Source organism: Monodon monoceros, unplaced genomic scaffold (genome assembly GCF_005190385.1).
Source record: "Monodon monoceros isolate NGI ecotype Baffin Bay Population unplaced genomic scaffold, NGI_Narwhal_1 Super_Scaffold_20, whole genome shotgun sequence".
Lineage (NCBI taxonomy): Eukaryota > Metazoa > Chordata > Mammalia > Artiodactyla > Monodontidae > Monodon > Monodon monoceros.
The window spans coordinates 12,250,961-12,268,429 of NW_021703777.1; the positions used below are offsets into that span (position 1 = coordinate 12,250,961).

General features: G+C 37.4%; 1 protein-coding gene across 2 annotated transcripts in view; it reads left to right on the forward strand.

Annotated features, from left to right (window-relative positions):
* The window catches only part of GRID2 (glutamate ionotropic receptor delta type subunit 2), a 1,355,616-nt gene that overhangs the window by 1,123,622 nt on the left and 214,525 nt on the right, over nucleotides 1–17,469 (forward strand). For both annotated transcript variants that reach the window (XM_029236088.1, XM_029236089.1), the window contains one exon: nucleotides 13,304–13,499. In XM_029236088.1, coding sequence (XP_029091921.1) covers nucleotides 13,304–13,499 — 196 coding nt within the window. The remainder of the gene's footprint in view (nucleotides 1–13,303; nucleotides 13,500–17,469) is intronic.

A 17,469-nucleotide genomic window follows, 5' to 3' on the forward strand; every position in this document is an offset into this window, starting at 1 on the left:
AGTCATAGCAGACAGAGGAAGACATTCATCTCCTTACTCTATACTGTTCAGTGTCAAAATGGCTTACTTGTCAAAGCCCTTAAGTACTACAGTGATGGATGTTTTATAAACATATAGCCATCTAGATGTTATAGACAGAATTTTGTCTTTCTTTTTGGAAAACAAAAACTCTCAGAAGTATGCTGGTCTTTCAAAGCCACTCTTCAGTGAGGATTTAATTAAAAGTTGTCTCCAGCTCTTTTTGTGACTCCCAGGAACAGGGCTATTTTAGCATTGTTATAGACTCTGTTTACACTGAGCTCACCAAGATGAAAACTTTGCCAAACTAATAAGCTCCCACAACCCCTAAAATGATCTCCTTCTTCTGGACAAGCTGAATCATTCTAAACAAGTCAAATCCTCACCTCGTTCTCTCTCTCAGCCTTCGTCATCTAAGCCTAAAAACCTATTAAGTTCTCAAGAATATAAATTCCTGTATCCTCTCGTATTTCTTGTTATTTTCCTGTCTTACCTGAAGTCAGCCAAATAAATAACTTCTATCTACCACAAGTATGAGAATATGGTAAAACTCTTATACTTGGGAGCACTCTGCTCAGTCATTTTAGAGGAGCCAGTGCACATGGGGCAGGCTTTTGTGAAATTAATGTAGAAGGGTAAAGAAGATGTGGTACATATATACAATGGAATATTACTCGGCCATAAAAAGGAACGGAATTGGGTCATTTGTAGAGACATGGATGGACCTAGAGACTGTCATACAACGTGAAGTAAGTCAGAAAGAGAAAAACGAGTATCATATATTAACGCATATACGTGGAATCTAGAAAAATGGTACAGATGAAGCTATTTCCAGGCCAGGGATAGAGATGCAGACGTAGAGAACAGATGTGTGGACACAGTGGGAGAAGGGGAGGGTGGGGACGAACTGGGAAATTAAAATTGACATAAATACACTACCATGTGTAAAATAGATAGCTAGTGGGAACCTGCTGCATAGCACAGGGAGCTCAGCTCAGTGCTCTGTGATGACCCAGATGGGTGGGATGGGGGCGGGAGGGAGGTCCAAGAGGGAGGGGTTATATGTATACATACTTCACTGTACAGCAGAAACTAACACAACATTGTAAAGCAATTATACTGCAATAAAAAAATTAAAATTAAAAAAACTTTTTAAATTAAAATAAAATTTTAAAATGTAGAAGTGTAAGTGATGGACCTGGGTGACAGTGGAATATGTAGGCAGAGTTGTTCAGCAGAACACTGCTGAAGAGGACTGGAGACCTAGCTTTGAGTGTGCAAGTCTCTTTCCTGCTTCTGAATAATAAAGTAAGTTTTTAAACCACTTTGTACCTTACTTTTCCATCTTTGAAAATGTGATCCATTCCTTCTCCACAAGTATTTCTCCCACAGTTTGAATTAAGTTACTTTCAGTGTCTCTTCGACTATAAACTTCTATATCAACTACACAAATGAGGTATCTTATTAACCAAGATCTAAGATAATGATAAAAATATATTCGCATAGATTACTCAATAAAAGAAACCCTAGACTGAAAGGAAACTCTTTTTCACCATTTTTCTCATTCTGTTTTTCTTGTCCCACCTTGCTTTCCCAGTGCAGCGCACCATCCTGCCAGCGATCCTGGTGTGCTGGCCTCCACCCTCCGCTAAGTATCTGCTTGACCCTAGTAGTGCTGATTCTCTTAGCTCCGCCACAAGCTCCTATCATCTAAAGATAGTCTATTTATTTATTTATTGTTTGTTTGTTTGCGGTACGCGGGGCTCTCACTGTTGTGGCCTCTCCCGTTGCGGAGCACAGGCTCCGGACGCGCAGGCTCAGTGGCCATGGCTCACGGGCCCAGCCGCTCCGCGGCATGTGGGATCTTCCCGGACTGGGGCACGAACCCGTGTTCCCTGCATCGGCAGGCGGACTCTCAACCACTGCGCCACCAGGGAAGCCCAGTCAATTTATTTTTAATGGGTTTCTCCTCCACCACCCCCCACCACACACACACACATGCACACACTCACTACACACACCCCTACTACAGCCCCTATTTCTCCAACCCTGATCTTTTAGCCTAAGGACAAGTTTGGAAATCACCAGATGCCCCAGATCATGGCAAGTTTCCAAGAGGGCAAAGAACAAGATCTGCAGCCAGCTGGCTGGGCTGCTTTGTCAGATGACGATTGTAATCTTCTGAGAGGGATGCAGAACTCTCAACATTTGCTACTGAATGGGGGGTGGGGAACACATTAAAAAACAGTTCGCGGGGCTTCCCTGGTGGCGCAGTGGTTGAGAGTCCGCCTGCCGATGCAGGGGACACGGGTTCGTGCCCCGGTCCGGGAAGATCCCACATGCCGTGGAGCGGCTGGGCCCCTGAGCCATGGCCGCTGAGCCTGCGGGTCCGGAGCCTGTGCTCCGCAACGGGAGAGGCCACAACAGTGAGAGAGGCCCGCGTACCGAAAACAAAACAGTCCGCATATTTATAATGTGAGTGACTGTGAATAAGAGCTGACTCTGAGCATTAAGACATGCATTTTATATCTGCTTTTCGTTGACATTTCTCAAAAAAGCTATATACCTAACTGGGAATAGAGGATAGTTTCTCTGGATGATTCAAAAAAATCTTTTTCAGAGAAATCCAGAGACCTACTGTACTGCGAAGAAGGAAAATATCTTTTGTATTTGGGAAATTTTAACTTATCAATAGACACTTGGTCCCCTGCTCTGTATTATGAAGAGCGAGGATTTTTGTTTTAGTAAGAAAGATTCATTAGAATCTTCACTGAAACAGTGACCTTCCACCTTATTTTGACAGTAACATTTCCCTGGGTCTTCAAATAGGCTATTAAATTAGCCCTACTGTTATTTCTGATAAATTCCTCCTCTCTAGTTATTTCTTTCCACTATGAATAATTTGATAATGTGATTAATGTTTTGAGCTCCTTCAAAGACCTTATAGGGAAAAAAATTACAAATTACTATTGATTCCTTATTTGAATCCACACTGTATTTTATTTGGGTCATTGTTTTATGTAGTACTATTTTGTATTATTGTTTCACAGCTTGGTAGTGGCCCAGCTGTGGGGTACTGATCAATGGTTCAGTTTCAGCCTTGGAGGGTATATTGTATAAAGTTTTTTCCATAAGTCAGCACTGGCCCTGACTCTAATTTTCAGTGTTGATTTGAAGTATGGAATAGGGAGTAAGCTTATTAACTATGCAGATTACTTTATAATGAGTAGGGGTGATTATTGACTAGAACCACACTGTAAGAATTCATTAAGGACCTTGACAAATTAAACAAGGTGATTAGAAATGAGATGAAGTTTAATAGGGACAAATATGTGATAATTCACTCAGAGATGGAAAGAACAAACTCTGTGTACGTGTGTGTGTGTGTGTGTGTGTGTGTGTGTGTGTGTGTATAGTTTAAAATTGGGGGATGTAGGCAGTTTCAGAATGAATCATCTGTCAGTTGTAAATTTGAAATGTAGCATTGGTGTTGATAAAGAAAATGACCAAAGTCACCTAGCAGTAGATAAGTTGTTCAGGACTTTTAAACTACTGTGATCTATTTATAAGGTCCATAACTTATGCAAAAATTGCAAGAGAAGAGAAAAAAGATGGCTTAGTTAATTACAAAGTAAAAAAGGGAGTAATAGATCCTGCGAGTAAAAGTAAAGGGATTTAGTGTTTAACTCAGCAAAGAGAAGGCTGAAGGAAGAAAATGAAAAGGAAATGTTTTATTACATAAAGAAATAGTGTTCTAGAGGTGGTGAGTAGCTATTGTCCATGTGACTGAGAGCAAAATGAGAGGATTATTTGAAATAGAGGGGGTTTAGGTTAGGCATGAGTAAGGACTGCCTGGTGTTAAGTTTTGTAAGTCATAAAAATGTCTTAGGAAGAAAAAGTCAGTTTTGGAGGCTGGCTTATGTACCTTAAGGGATGTAATCAAATTATGTGATACCTCCAGGAACTCTCAACTCTCTGATGCTATGATTGTATTAGGATTCTTTCCTAACATCACTTAGAAATTTGTTGATCCTCAGGGAAATTCATGGGGATTACTCAAGTCCTTCCTGTATTTTCAAGAATCTAGGAACATGAAAATCTACTATTCTACTATTGAAGTATATTGGATTATTTGAGGATATTGTCCTAACAAATTTTACAATTAGCTGACAATCAATAGTAAATGTAATGCAATGCTGGCCATACGAATTTAGAATAATTCCATATTTGTTCATATTGTCCTGTGTAAATAAATATTGCATCTTCATGATATGTAAGAAAGAAACAGCACAGGAAAATTGCAGAGCAATTGAATTCACAGAATATTCGGCCTTTTGCACTGGAGTTTTGCTTAATTAGTATATATACATATATGTGTGTGTGTGTGTGTATGTATATCATGAAAGACTACTTTATTTGACTAATAGACCATTTAAAATAGAGAACAGAGTCATAAATGATAATTCTGTCAGCAGGTGGAAAAATGTAATGTCTGCCACATATCAGGATGCATGACATGACGAAATTATTTCCTAGCTTATAATGTGGGTCAACAAGTCAGGCAAGACAATCAGAGTTTCAGATGACTGTTTTCTCGCATTTATTTAGCATTGTCATTTTGGAGAGAGTTTAACCATCATCTTTATTAATTACTGCCTCCCAGCAGCAAGAAGGACAGAGTGCTTCCTCCTTCCTCTGGGTTCTCTAAAATGACCTATCATATCCACAAGTCTGAATCAACTTCTAAAAAGTGTATGGGAACTGCAAGTCTCTCCAAGTGCACCTAGTCTCTGATATCCATCTATCTCAAATGCATCTATTTTACATGAATTTCCAATATTACCTGTGACCATCCTGTCTATACCACGTGGCAGATAGGGGTGCTCTTGACTACTCTTCGGGGGAAATATTCCTAAATCTCTCGGGAAAGACTTGAAAGTCATCTCCTGCCATGTAATCCTCCATGCCTAGTAATCTACCATGTAGGGACAGTGTTTGGAAGGGGGCAATGCCCTCTTATGAGTACCTCTACACACTTTTTCTAGACCAAGCACATTTGGAATTCTGATGGATATTTAAATAGTTTTTTAAAGAAGTTCAGAGCACAGAGACCTGAAGCCATCTTTTATCTAATTTACTCTGGTGAACCACATAAGGTTGGGTGTGAGGGTATGTGAAGGATGTAGGACAGAAGCGGGGAGAGGGACAAAACAGAGGGGCTGGAGAAGGAGGCACCACTCAGGCCTTATTCGAGCATCCCACATGGAGCCCTTCTCATCCGCTGACCCTCCTCTGTAAATCCCCAGTCCTCTTTGGTCCTCATATGGTTCCTCTAATAAAACACCCTCTCCAACCGGGGGGCCTCCCTTGGGAAACTCTCCCTGTCTCTGCAAGTAAAGGAATCCTAGCCCTCCGCCTTGCCTGATATCCTTCAAACTTGTCAGCCTCAGACTTCAGACTTCTGCTGTCTTGAAAACGAAAAAAAATTCTGGCACCATGAGAGAAAGAAAAACACAAACACATCCTCTCCACTAGAGATGGCTGTGTCTGGGTTCCTCCTGAATTACCTTGCTCCATAAATTATACTATTTTAGGCTATACAATCTCATATTCTATGAGAGAACTGTATTTCCTCCACTACTGTGACTTTGACCTTAATCTTTTTAAAATAAGAAACCTAGCATTATTGGGCTAAAGAATATCCAACTCTTTCCTGAGCCTGCTTTCATTAAATATCGTTAGCCCTCATGCACTTAAAATAGTTCTCACTGAGCTCTTCAGTATGGACTGAACCATCTGCAAACCAGATTTTCTTCTGACATCAGGGAGTGTTAAGAGTCCTGCTTACCATACCATTTACCCTTGATACCCTTTATGTTTCATCAGACTTCCTTTCCAAACTTGTATATGAGGAGCTGGGAAAACTTCACTGAGCCAAAGGAGCTACTAGGATTCAGAACGTGGTTTCTCAAAGGACAAGTGGTCATTAGCTACATTGCAGTAGGAGACAGGAAGCCTTTCCATATGCTTATCTGTTCTCCTATAAGTAGAGCATTCATATTATTGAGACTTCTTCGTCTTTATGTAAATACTCAACCCTTGAAAGAAAAAAATCCTAAAGTTCAGCTTTCTATAATAACACTCAGTATTACCAAAGGTGACTATTCTCTCTTTGTTGTGGTACCTATCTCTTCTTTAGCTACTAAAACCGTGAATTCTTTTACATTTTTTTAATCATTTCAGTTAGCAGAGTTAGTTGAGCAATTTTCTTCACCACTTCAGTTTGCTTCTGATATTTTAATCAGAAATCACTCATCAAACCAACCACAAAATTGTCGTCTCTGTTTCCACACTGCTGAATAAGTATCCCTCTCAGGAATAGACATTCCACCTTGTACTGGATCCTGTGTTTACCAGAACATTGGACTATACCTCAGCTTTTCCAGACATTTTGTTTCAGTCCTATTTGTTTAATTTTTCTTTGTATTTGCCTTGCCTCTGAATTTATTTATTGCAAACTGTCTTGTTTGCAGACAATTCACTGGTGGTCCAATAAAGCTTTTGCAGCTGATTTTGATACAGGGAAAATTTCCAAAGCTCTCTTTTAAAAAGTTGTGTTTTCTAAAAAAAAAAAATTTTTTTTCCTACAAAATACTGCTGGCCATGATTAATCACCCACAGAATGGCTGGTAATATATAGTAAAAATCCCATTTTTATGCAATGCTAGTTTACTGGGAATGCTGGTTTTCCAAGATGAAAGCATCTTTCTAATAAAGAAGTACAGGCAAAACAAATGAACCTCATTGATTGCTATTTTTCAGACCCTGGGCTAGGTTCTGAGTTTCAAGATAAATTAAATAAATAAATAAATAACATTAAAAAAAAAAAATCATGAGCATCAGTAACATGCATTCGAATGAGGTAAACAAAGAAGTAAAATTTCGAACCACAATGCTAAGGTGTGAACATATTTTAAGTATTAGAAGAGCACAGAAGAAGCAGCTGAGTTTGATCTTGAAGGGAAAAAATTCACCAGGGAAGACCAGGAAAGATCTTAAGCTGAGAAAACACCTACCAAGCAAGGAATGATGAAATGGTCTGTTTGCCGTATAATGTGAATAGGAATGAAGCAAAAGGTTGTTTTTGAAAATGAAAAAAAAGAAGGTTTTAGGCCAAATTTTTGAAGGATCTTGAATGCTACAGAGTTTGAACCATTTTCTAAGGGCCGTGAGGTATACAGGAAGTATTTAAATAAGTGAGGGATGGGATCAGATTTGAATATTAGAAGGAGCACGTTAGCTGTGGTATGGAGGATGGATCAGAGGTAGGTGGGAGTAGAGATAGGGGAAAAGCGTAGAAGTAATTTTCTAGGTAGAAATGATGAGGGTATTGGCAACAGAAAGTCAAAGGTAGTGACAGATTCCCAAGATTTAGGAGGTAAAAATGTACAAAACTTCATGAGAGGTTAGATGGGGTGTGGGAGTTAAAGGCCACGGGTGAGGAAGAGCTTTAGCTGAGATGAATCTATTGGTGGGAAAAATCAAAAGATGGCAATTCTAGAAATCATAATAGAGGACAAAGTACCAGCAATAATAGTAATAAATTAATAACTGCAACTATCAGTAATTGAGCACTTAAAGAGTAAGTTCTAGGCTAGGTGTCTTGTATCAAAATCTACTTCAAACTTCCAGATATCTTATTATAAAATGATTGTTTCCCCTATTTCACAGGGAAAGGAATTGCAGTTTGGAGAATTTTAATTTTTCCAAGGATTGAAACTCAAATCTTTACATCTTCAGAACCCACGTTTTTAGAAGCAAAGAGGTTGCCCAGTGCACAGCTGTCGTCAGCACCTCTCAGTGGCAGGCCTGCCTTACCTGACCACCTCAATACATTCTCCAGTCCTTTCTTCTGCTTCTTGGATCTCTATAACACTAATGTTCTCTCTGCTGGCCCTCTATTATGGCATGTAGTTGTTTTTTAAGTGTTAACTTTTGGAGTACTTTTTGTGATTGGAAAACCTGCCTCTGTGCCCTGCCCACGACAGCTCTCAGCCACTGCAACCAATGAACTGCAGTGGGCACCAGGCAGGCTCTTTATGTGGTTGCTAATGGGCTTTTGGAGTTACAACAAAATGTGTCCTTTCGCAAATGCCGAAATTAGCATCCAGAGGAGGCAACTGGGGAGAGAGTGTGGGAGAAAAATCCTGAACTGAGTTGGAGGACACTTTTAATGTACCCCTGCTTGTTTGTCTCTCTTTCACGGTCAGCCCCTTTGCCTGAAGCATCTATCACCTATGCTATCAACCACGTTCCATTTTTCTCCCCCTGAAGAAAAATCCTTCTGATGTGATAACTTGAGTTGACGTGTTTCAATCTGTTAAAAATGGGATTAGACGTAAAATTCCCCACAGCTAAAGCTGGCAGCTCACTCTTGTCATTTGTTGGTGAGCATAACATACAACCAGACTCAAATATGAAAGAAAAAAAGAGAGAGAAGAAAAAGGGAGAGAGAAAGAGAGGGAGGAAGGAAGGAAGGAAGGAAGGAAGGCAGGCAGAGAGAGAGAGAGAAACAGAGAAATGGAGAGTAGATGGAAAAGAAAGGCCTATGAGAGTTATTTTACAGTTTATGTAGGTAAGAGCTATTCTCTTAATAAAGGAAAACAGGTAAAAATATGAGTGAAAGTTCACTGCAGAGGGTATAGGCATTAGATTTTTAACTAGTTGACAGCTTTAGAAATGTAAGTAGCAACACATTCATTGTAAGATAATTTCATTAGCAAAGTCGTATAAATGTCCCAAAGAATTTGCTATGAAGAAAGTTACCGTTTAGTATCATAGAGTCATACATTCTTGTACTTGGAAAGGAGATGAGACATTAATTCAACTCCAATTCATGAATCTCCTCGTTAACAATATAAGAAGTCATCCTGCCACACACACACACACACACACACACACACACAATCCATTAAAAATCATTAAAAGGGCATTATAAGGTGAGGAATTATTATAATAATAATCTTTGTATAAAAACGATAGCTTGATTGAATACTGATATGACAGGATCGCTAATCACTCTTTGAGGAGGACCCTGTTACTCTCTCCATTTATAGATGAGGAAAGTAAGGTTAAGAGCTACTACCTAATATTACACAGCTCACAAATAACAGACCTGCTTGCCTTTAAAATCTAACCTACCCAATATCAAAGCTATTGCTATCAGATATAGCTAATATCAGACTATCACATGTATTAAAATTAATTTCCAATACTTGAAGGGCTTTAAGTGTTTATTCTTCTTCTCATGGAAAGAGTTTGTAATCAGCCTAGATCCACCCAAATTCCTAAAATTTACTTCCACAGAAGTGTCCTAAACTACAGTTTCTCAGTATATGTGATGTTTAAGCAAATAGTTAAATACCACTTACCTATCAGACAGTATTGTTTAGTATCCATGAGTCGCTAGTCGTATAGGACACCAGTACAAGAAATAAGACTCTCAGTAAGATGTTGAGAAAATAAGACTGATTAGAGTGGGAAAGCATTTGCTTTCTTTTAGCATTCACCATGTGTAGCTGTGGACACTCATTTTTACTATGTGCATGAGTCCAAGTGTGGGCTTGGAAGAGGAGGGCTCAGATGTAATAGATTCACAGAATTGGTCATTTGCGGAATTTTATGTGAGTGTATGTAGGCTTTGTGTGGTTAGGTAGAAAGATAGACTATATTATGAGTATATTCACAGCTAACTCTTTTTCTAGAATTCTCTAGATTTTCCCATTTCTTCTGTGGCCTGGGTAAACATTGCCAATTGTTAAAAAAGGAAATGTCAATATTTGCCAGGGTAAATTAATGTATGTATTAGGGGCTTGATTATTTTATAATTTTTTGCATTTAAGCCAATGATTGGCATGTCTAAATAATATCCACTCAGATGTTGACCTTAAGATACAATGTTCTTGAGGATTACCACTTGTGGAATAACCTACTTGATTTCTTTTAGGGCCTCATAATATAGGCCATAGCATTTCTGCAGATCTAAAATATTATGAGTGTGAAAATAACAAAATTACTACTTATAATAGGTACCCCCTTTCTCTTTTGGGCTCCTAAACCAGCTTTCTTTTTTCCATAATAAGCTATTTGTGCTCACTTCACTTTGCTTTATTTTATTTTTGTCACCTTTGGTGTGCTATCTTGGTGTACTATAAAGGAACAGCACTGAATGAGACAAACTATAATTTTTATTGCAAGCAGATCTCATGGAAAATTTATAAGCTGAACTTGATATCAGAAATGAAGCTAGAGGGAACATACCTTTGCTCTAAGTTACAAAATGCTCTGCTATTCTAAATTTGAATTACGTTGAAAATAAACTGCTTTTTTCTGACATCAAGAACTTCACACAGGCAACATTTTAAGATACTGTTTAAAATTTTTTTGTGTGTACAAAACAGTTTTGCCAGCTAAAAACCTGTTTGTATTATAATTCTACATTCAAGTTCAAAGCTAATACTTAAGGTGATACTATGGCACGGAAACTTGATTATATTAAAGATCCCAACACATGATTTCAATTTTCTTTTCACAGAAAGCTAAGAAGGAGTATTAATTTATTTAGCAGTATTTTACTAGTATGACTATTTGAGCAAACCAGTTATATACTTAGATATAGGCATAAACATTTTTCACCCCTACACTGTGATCTCACCAAGTGGAAACCTTCTGAAAGTTATAATCAAGATTGATTGCCAGAACTACTAGGCAGCAAGGAGCCAATCCTATCCTGGGAGGGTTTCTGATGAATCCTAACATGACCTTCTCTAGCTGTACACCTTTAGGTTCTAGAAAGTGCAAGCTCTCTACATCTACCTAACCTTGCCCTTGTATTTATAGATATTGAGTGAATGAGGCATGCTATCGTAACCTGTATTGATAAGTTTCATTTCTTCCCCCTGTGTAACCAGTTTAGATCATCGCTAAACAGTGGGAAATATGTTAAAATGTTAATGTTTTGAATATAGTTTTACTCCTACTACTGGAAACATTAGTAAATAAGAAGTAAATTGTTCATTTGAAACAAAATTCTTATTGCTATACTATTACCAAGATAATTATGGTATGTTCCTACCAAATGCCCTGTCACTCTGGTATTAGGTTGCACCCTCGCTACCTGTAGCTCACTTTTATTCCTGCTTCTGCCCTCATTATTTTTTTTAACTTATTTATTTATTTTTGTTATTTATTTATTTTTGGCTGTGTTGGGTCTTTGTTGCTGCACACGGGCTTTCTCTAGTTGCGGTGAGCGGGGGCTACTCTTCATTGCGGTGTGCAGGCTTCTCATTGCGGTGGCTTCTCTTGTTGCAGAGCACGGGCTCTAGGAGCACCGGCTTCAGCAGTTGTGGCTCGCGGGCTCTAGAGCAGAGGCTCAGTAGTTGTGGTGCACGGGCTTAGTTGCTCCGCGGCATGTGGGATCTTCTAGGACCAGAGATTAAACCCATGTCCCCTGCATTGGCAGGTGGATTCTTAACCACTGCCCGACCAGGGAGGCCCCCCTCACTATTTATTTATGCTTTCACTTTAGCTTTTACAAATGGTAGAATTAGCTCAATAGTTGTAGGATATTCCAGAAAATTCTTCCCTTCAAATAGTAATTTTTAAATGCATAATTTTATGCAGCAGAAGTGTAGAGCAGAAAGGAATTACCATGATCTCACTCTTTTCCTTAGAGTACATGATATACACCAACAACATAAAACTCAATAAAATGCAGATTAAATTTTGCTGAAAGTTATCATTAGAAATTGTCGCAAATATTCCTCTAACAAACACGACCCATAATGTATTGTTTGCCACACAGTTTTGCACATGATGGAAACGGTGACCTGCAAGGGTATTCCCAATACTCTTGCCCAATGTTAGTGTTAGTTGCAAAGACCCCCAGGAAATCATTAGCAAACGCCATCTAGAAACAGACCAAAAGGTCAGAGGTAAACGTAACATGACATTCATAGCCCGTGATTGTGGAGGGCTGTGGGTATTTGTTCTTGTTCAATATATACTGTAGTGCTTCAAAGCATCTGCTCCCATTCTCAGAGGTTAGTGAGTTTGAAGCGTGCCAGCATCTAATTTTGAACAGTATTCCAAAGACACATATTTGTTCTTAAATGTCAGTCATTAGGGTTGGACACCTATACAAATTCAATGAGTTCCAGTGAAGTGGTAATTGGTTCTCCAAGTTAGAAAATATGGAGTGGCTCAGAAACTCAAATATAAGGAAATCGACCATCAATTTAGAGACGAATAACCTGGGACAAGTAGATACAATCTGTAGCTCAAAGATTGATTTGGAAATCCTGGAGCATTATTCTGTAAAAGAGAAAGCTGAAAACATATTCAGCTATCCAAAAGCATGAAATTTATTCTATTTGAATACAAATAGAAATCTCTCTCTCTCTCTCTCTCTCTCTCTCTCACTCTCTCTCACACACACACACACACACACACACATATACACACACACACACATACACTCACACACAACCACTTAAAGCAAATCTAGCAAAATAAATACAGAGAAGAGTCAGCATCTTGCAGTAGAAATAATATGGTTTTGGGAGCTGGTCAGATCTACATTTGAATTCTGTCTCTATCCCTCACTGACTGTGCCACACTGAGCTAGTCCTTTATTCCCTCTACTTAAGTTTTCTTACCTATAAAATGGGTGAAATAGTTCTGAGCATGAGGCATTGCTGTAAGGATACTGTGTGCCAACTGCCTAGCATGTATGTAGTAGCCACTCAATAAGTAATGACTCTTACAAATACTAATTTTTAAGTATACATCTACTTAAATATGTTGTTTATACAAAACGTAATTATTTTATAAAAATATTTAAGCCTTGCCACCTAAAAGAACATAGGCTTAAGGCTTGTAACATATTGACATTTCAAAAAAACTAAATGATTATATGACTATCTAGCAATGTAATTTAATTTGTCTTTGGAATTGCTAGATGTTTTTTCACAGTGAAAACAAAATAGCATTGCCCTATCACTAGAAATTTCCACCTTTCCTTCAGTAATGATTTTTGTCTTCTCATGATCTATGTAAGTGCCATACACTCTTAAAGCAATTCTCCTTATATATTACATCTTAATGTTAAGAAAAGCAATTTGACGTTTGTATTTACATATATTACTTTTTGCTTCTTTTAACTTTTTTTCCACTTGAAAATATTCAGTACTCTTTCTTGTGTCTCTCTGCTCTCCCAATAATCAAGGTCTCTCCAGGACCTTTCCAAGCAAACAGATATCCCTTATGGCACAGTCCTGGACTCTGCGGTATATGAACATGTTCGCATGAAGGGAATGAATCCTTTTGAGAGGGACAGCATGTATTCCCAAATGTGGCGGATGATCAACCGAAGCAATGGATCAGAGAATAACGTTCTGGAGTCCCAAGCAGGCATTCAAAAGGTACTGGCCATAGTTCTTCATTCATAGTCTACCGTTCTGTCCCCCATATTGGAATTGCTAAACTGAGTCTGGTTTACTTCCTTTTTTAAATTTTAACTTTGACATAGAGTTTTCAGTTAAATTATACCTTTTATTGATTTAAGAAGATTTTGAGGTAACTCGCTGTACCAGTAGAGGGAATTGACAGATTTCTGTGGTGTGTCTGAAGGATCCTTTTCCAGTGGAATTCCAAAGCTAGAAAACATGAACTGGTATTTTGTTCAGAACAGTGTCGGGGACATATACACGTGAGGACTTGAAAAGATTTTGACAAATCCCATTCTAAATATCATTCAGGTTATCCAGTTTTTTCAAATGATTCAGGGTATTTTCTATACTGCATTTGTTTTTCGATGAAAAGTTTATGTTATGATTATCTGAAGCTCTCTGTGAGTAAAAGTTAATCTTCTCCACAAATGAAGTTTCTACAAAAGTCTGTTTCTGTTTCCAAAAGTGAAAATCTTTATTTATATCTTATTTTTATAAAACCATCATTTAGAAGTTATTTTTTTAAAAAAAACTTAGAAAGCAGTCCTTTGTGTAAAAAACATGAAGCTAGTTTTTATTCTGGGCCGTGGTTTATAAACTTCTACACAGAAGTAATTCTTTCTTCCTCAGACCCCATCAACCACCATGAGAGAACTGAATGATTTTTGCTTAAAATTATCCCAGTGGCTATTACAGTGAAAATCCTAAGGGTTGACATTCAATAAGTAATTATGGGATGACTTAATGAATGAATGAATGTCTAATAACAGCATCAATGATGGTATATACTTTTTTTCTGTAACCTTTCACAGCAGAATAATTTGGACTCCAAGTCTGAGTTCTCTGTTCAAAAGGCAAACTCAATAATACCATGTTGGAGAATGTTTTGATGACTATAAAAGTTATTCTGCCACAGGATCTAGCATTATTCTGTGCCTTTTCATATGTTTTCCTTTATCTGCTATTGCTATTGTGATGGTTCCCTAGCATCACCCTGGTAATTTTTCAGTCACTACATTGATATCATTATTTAAAAACTGATAATGGTGACATAAACCTCTTTGCAAGTACTAATGATGCTTTTAAATAAGAGAATGTCCTTGAAATGTTAGCAATGACCTCTAACTCCTTCATCCTTATTATATTAATCCCAGTTTCCCAGGGCCCAGGTATTGATCCTCTTGTCTTTGTCCAGAGGCCCATTGGCTTTTAGAAATTAAACACAGTACCCTCCAATTACTGGGGGCATGGAGTGGGGGGCAGGTGAGATGGGCAGATGAATGGACCTATACTATATGTTGTCTGGGGGAGAAGGGAGGATAGATTTTAGGATTTACTAGGTACTCATTGTATGTGAATGAATTTAAGCCTCAGAATAATGGTTTGGGGAAGAGTTATTTTCCTTCGTATTGTCTACTGTTAAAAACAATTTTGCTTTCTTGCGTATAAGTATAAATTGAAGTTCACAATTTGTATTTCTATCCATTTTAGATCCAAAGCTCCTCACACTTTACAACTTTTTTCTATACCATAACATTCCAGAGAAAATTCATTTTCTTTTCTCCAGACATACAGATTCAGAATAAAAATAACTTTTAAACATACATATTCACCAATTCATTATTTATTCATTCATTCGTCCAATATTTGCTAAGTAACAATTATGTACCAGGCACTGAGGTAGGAACTGGAGGTAAACTCAACCACAGAGGAATGACCACTGGATTCATGAAATACAGGGTCTGGTGGGAGAGAGAGAAAAGGAAACTAAAATACATGATCAAACAAAATGACTTAAATTGTGACAAATGCTATCAAAAAGACAAATAAGGTGCTATTGTAGAAATTAAGAAGGAAATCTATTTGAGAAACAGTGATCAGGTAAGTTCCCAGAGGACATAGGATATTATCTATGATCTGCCTGATCATGTAGAAGAGAGGGTGACAAAGCATCCAGGCAATGCTTAGTATAAGCTAAGGTCTGAAGGTCCATTCAAGAAACCAATTTAAAATCAGCATGAACTGGAGACGATTGAATGAGAAAATGTGGAATGAGGTTAGTATGCAGGGGATAGATCAAGTAGGACCTTGCCCATTATTAAGAACTTGGATTTTATTTGAATGGCAAAAAATGCTACTGAAATAGGGAAATGTCATGATTCATTTTTCTCTGTCAAGGTCACTGTAACTGATATATGGGAATTGGGTAAGAGTATGCAAAGAATAGAAATAGTGAGACCATAAGAAACTTGTAACTTTCTGAAGTAGCCAGCCAAGTAAATAAGACCTCGTTTTATTCCTGCTTTCTTACACACGCACGCACACACGCACCATTACCCTTCATTCCTGGTATTAATACAAACTGGTTACACTTCCTACATCCTGGTATTTTCAGTATAATATATAAATCATAGAGACATAGGACATCAGTTGCTACATAGAAGCTTTAAGCAGTCATGTATGTAAGATATACATATATATCTTCTAAGATCTTCAGTGTTCTTTAAGAAAACCTCTTAACTTTTAAGTATGTACATACAGTTTCCTACATATTCTGGGTTTTTTTTTAAATTTAAGTTATTTGACCATATGGAATTTAATTTGACACATGTGTAAATGTAAAAATAAACTGTAAATATTCACACTGAGAAAATTCCTGAGATTCTATGAAATAAAATTGTTTTAGACTCAGCTATTGACAATCTTGCAGCATATGCTGAGAAATTTAGTTACTCTTTAGGCTTTCATGTTTCTTTTTATTTAAATATGTAGCCATTCCATCACCTTTCAAGTTGGGCTAGTGTTTCTTATGCTGTTGTTAAATGTCATACATTAAAATACATTAAAATGTACATTAAAAAATACATTAAAAATACATTTAAAAAACACATAACTACATAAAATACATTTTAAAAAAAGCTATTATGAAGAGTAGAAAGAACTCTGGTTTTAGAAAAAAACTATCTGGTTTTCTTTCTTGGTTCTTCCAGTTCTCAGCTGTATAACGTTGGGCAGATCACTTGGTTTCTCTAAGACTCACTCTGCTCAGCTGTAAAATTATCACGGTGTGAGAATTAAAAGCCGGGGCTTTGTAGGCATACAGCCTAGGTGTATATCCAGTTCATTTTTTTAAGTAAAATGTGTAAATGTGACTAGTTACTTAAAATCTCTGAGGCTCAGAATTTTTATCATCATATTGAGAATTTCTACCTCTTACAGTTTTTGTCATTATTAAATATATATGTGTAAAAGCATCAATAAATAGTTCGATTAGAATAATAAACTCCTAAGATGATCCTGAAGTTTGTATGAAAGAATGTATGTGTGAGTGATTTGTTATGACAAAGCATTATTACTTGATATTTCCTAAGGTTAACCTAAAATTATGACATAATAAAAAAGATAATGCAGTAAAAGAAGTAGAGAGCAATTTCTATTCCCTGATAGTCTGCTGATAAAGAGGGCTTATGATTTTAAAACTTAAAATCAAGTCCCCAGGTGTTTATTACACCCCATGTACTCAGTTTTCAGATTTACTAGAGGAGTAGTGAAGAGTTTTTATTAATTTATAATGGAAAATATCAAAGTGAAATTTGCTGATTGTATATATTTCTTTCAACCAATATCAGAGACAGCTGAACACTGATTAGACAGAGACTAGGTAGTTATAATAAAATGTATTTTGGTTCAGTTTTCAAGGTCTTAGCCAGCTTTTATTAAAACACAAAACCAACCAACCAACAAACAATAACCTCTCACCTGCTAAAGCTCACTGGAGTTCATGAGATTGAGAACTACAAGACATGGAATGTGGCTGATGGACTCTTCCTCAAGTAACCAGTCTTCCACACACATCTCACACAGCAGCTTCCTGTTCTCTGTCACTGATTTCTAATTTGTGCAGGCAGAGAAGACCTCAGAGGTCTTCTAGGTCAATATTCCG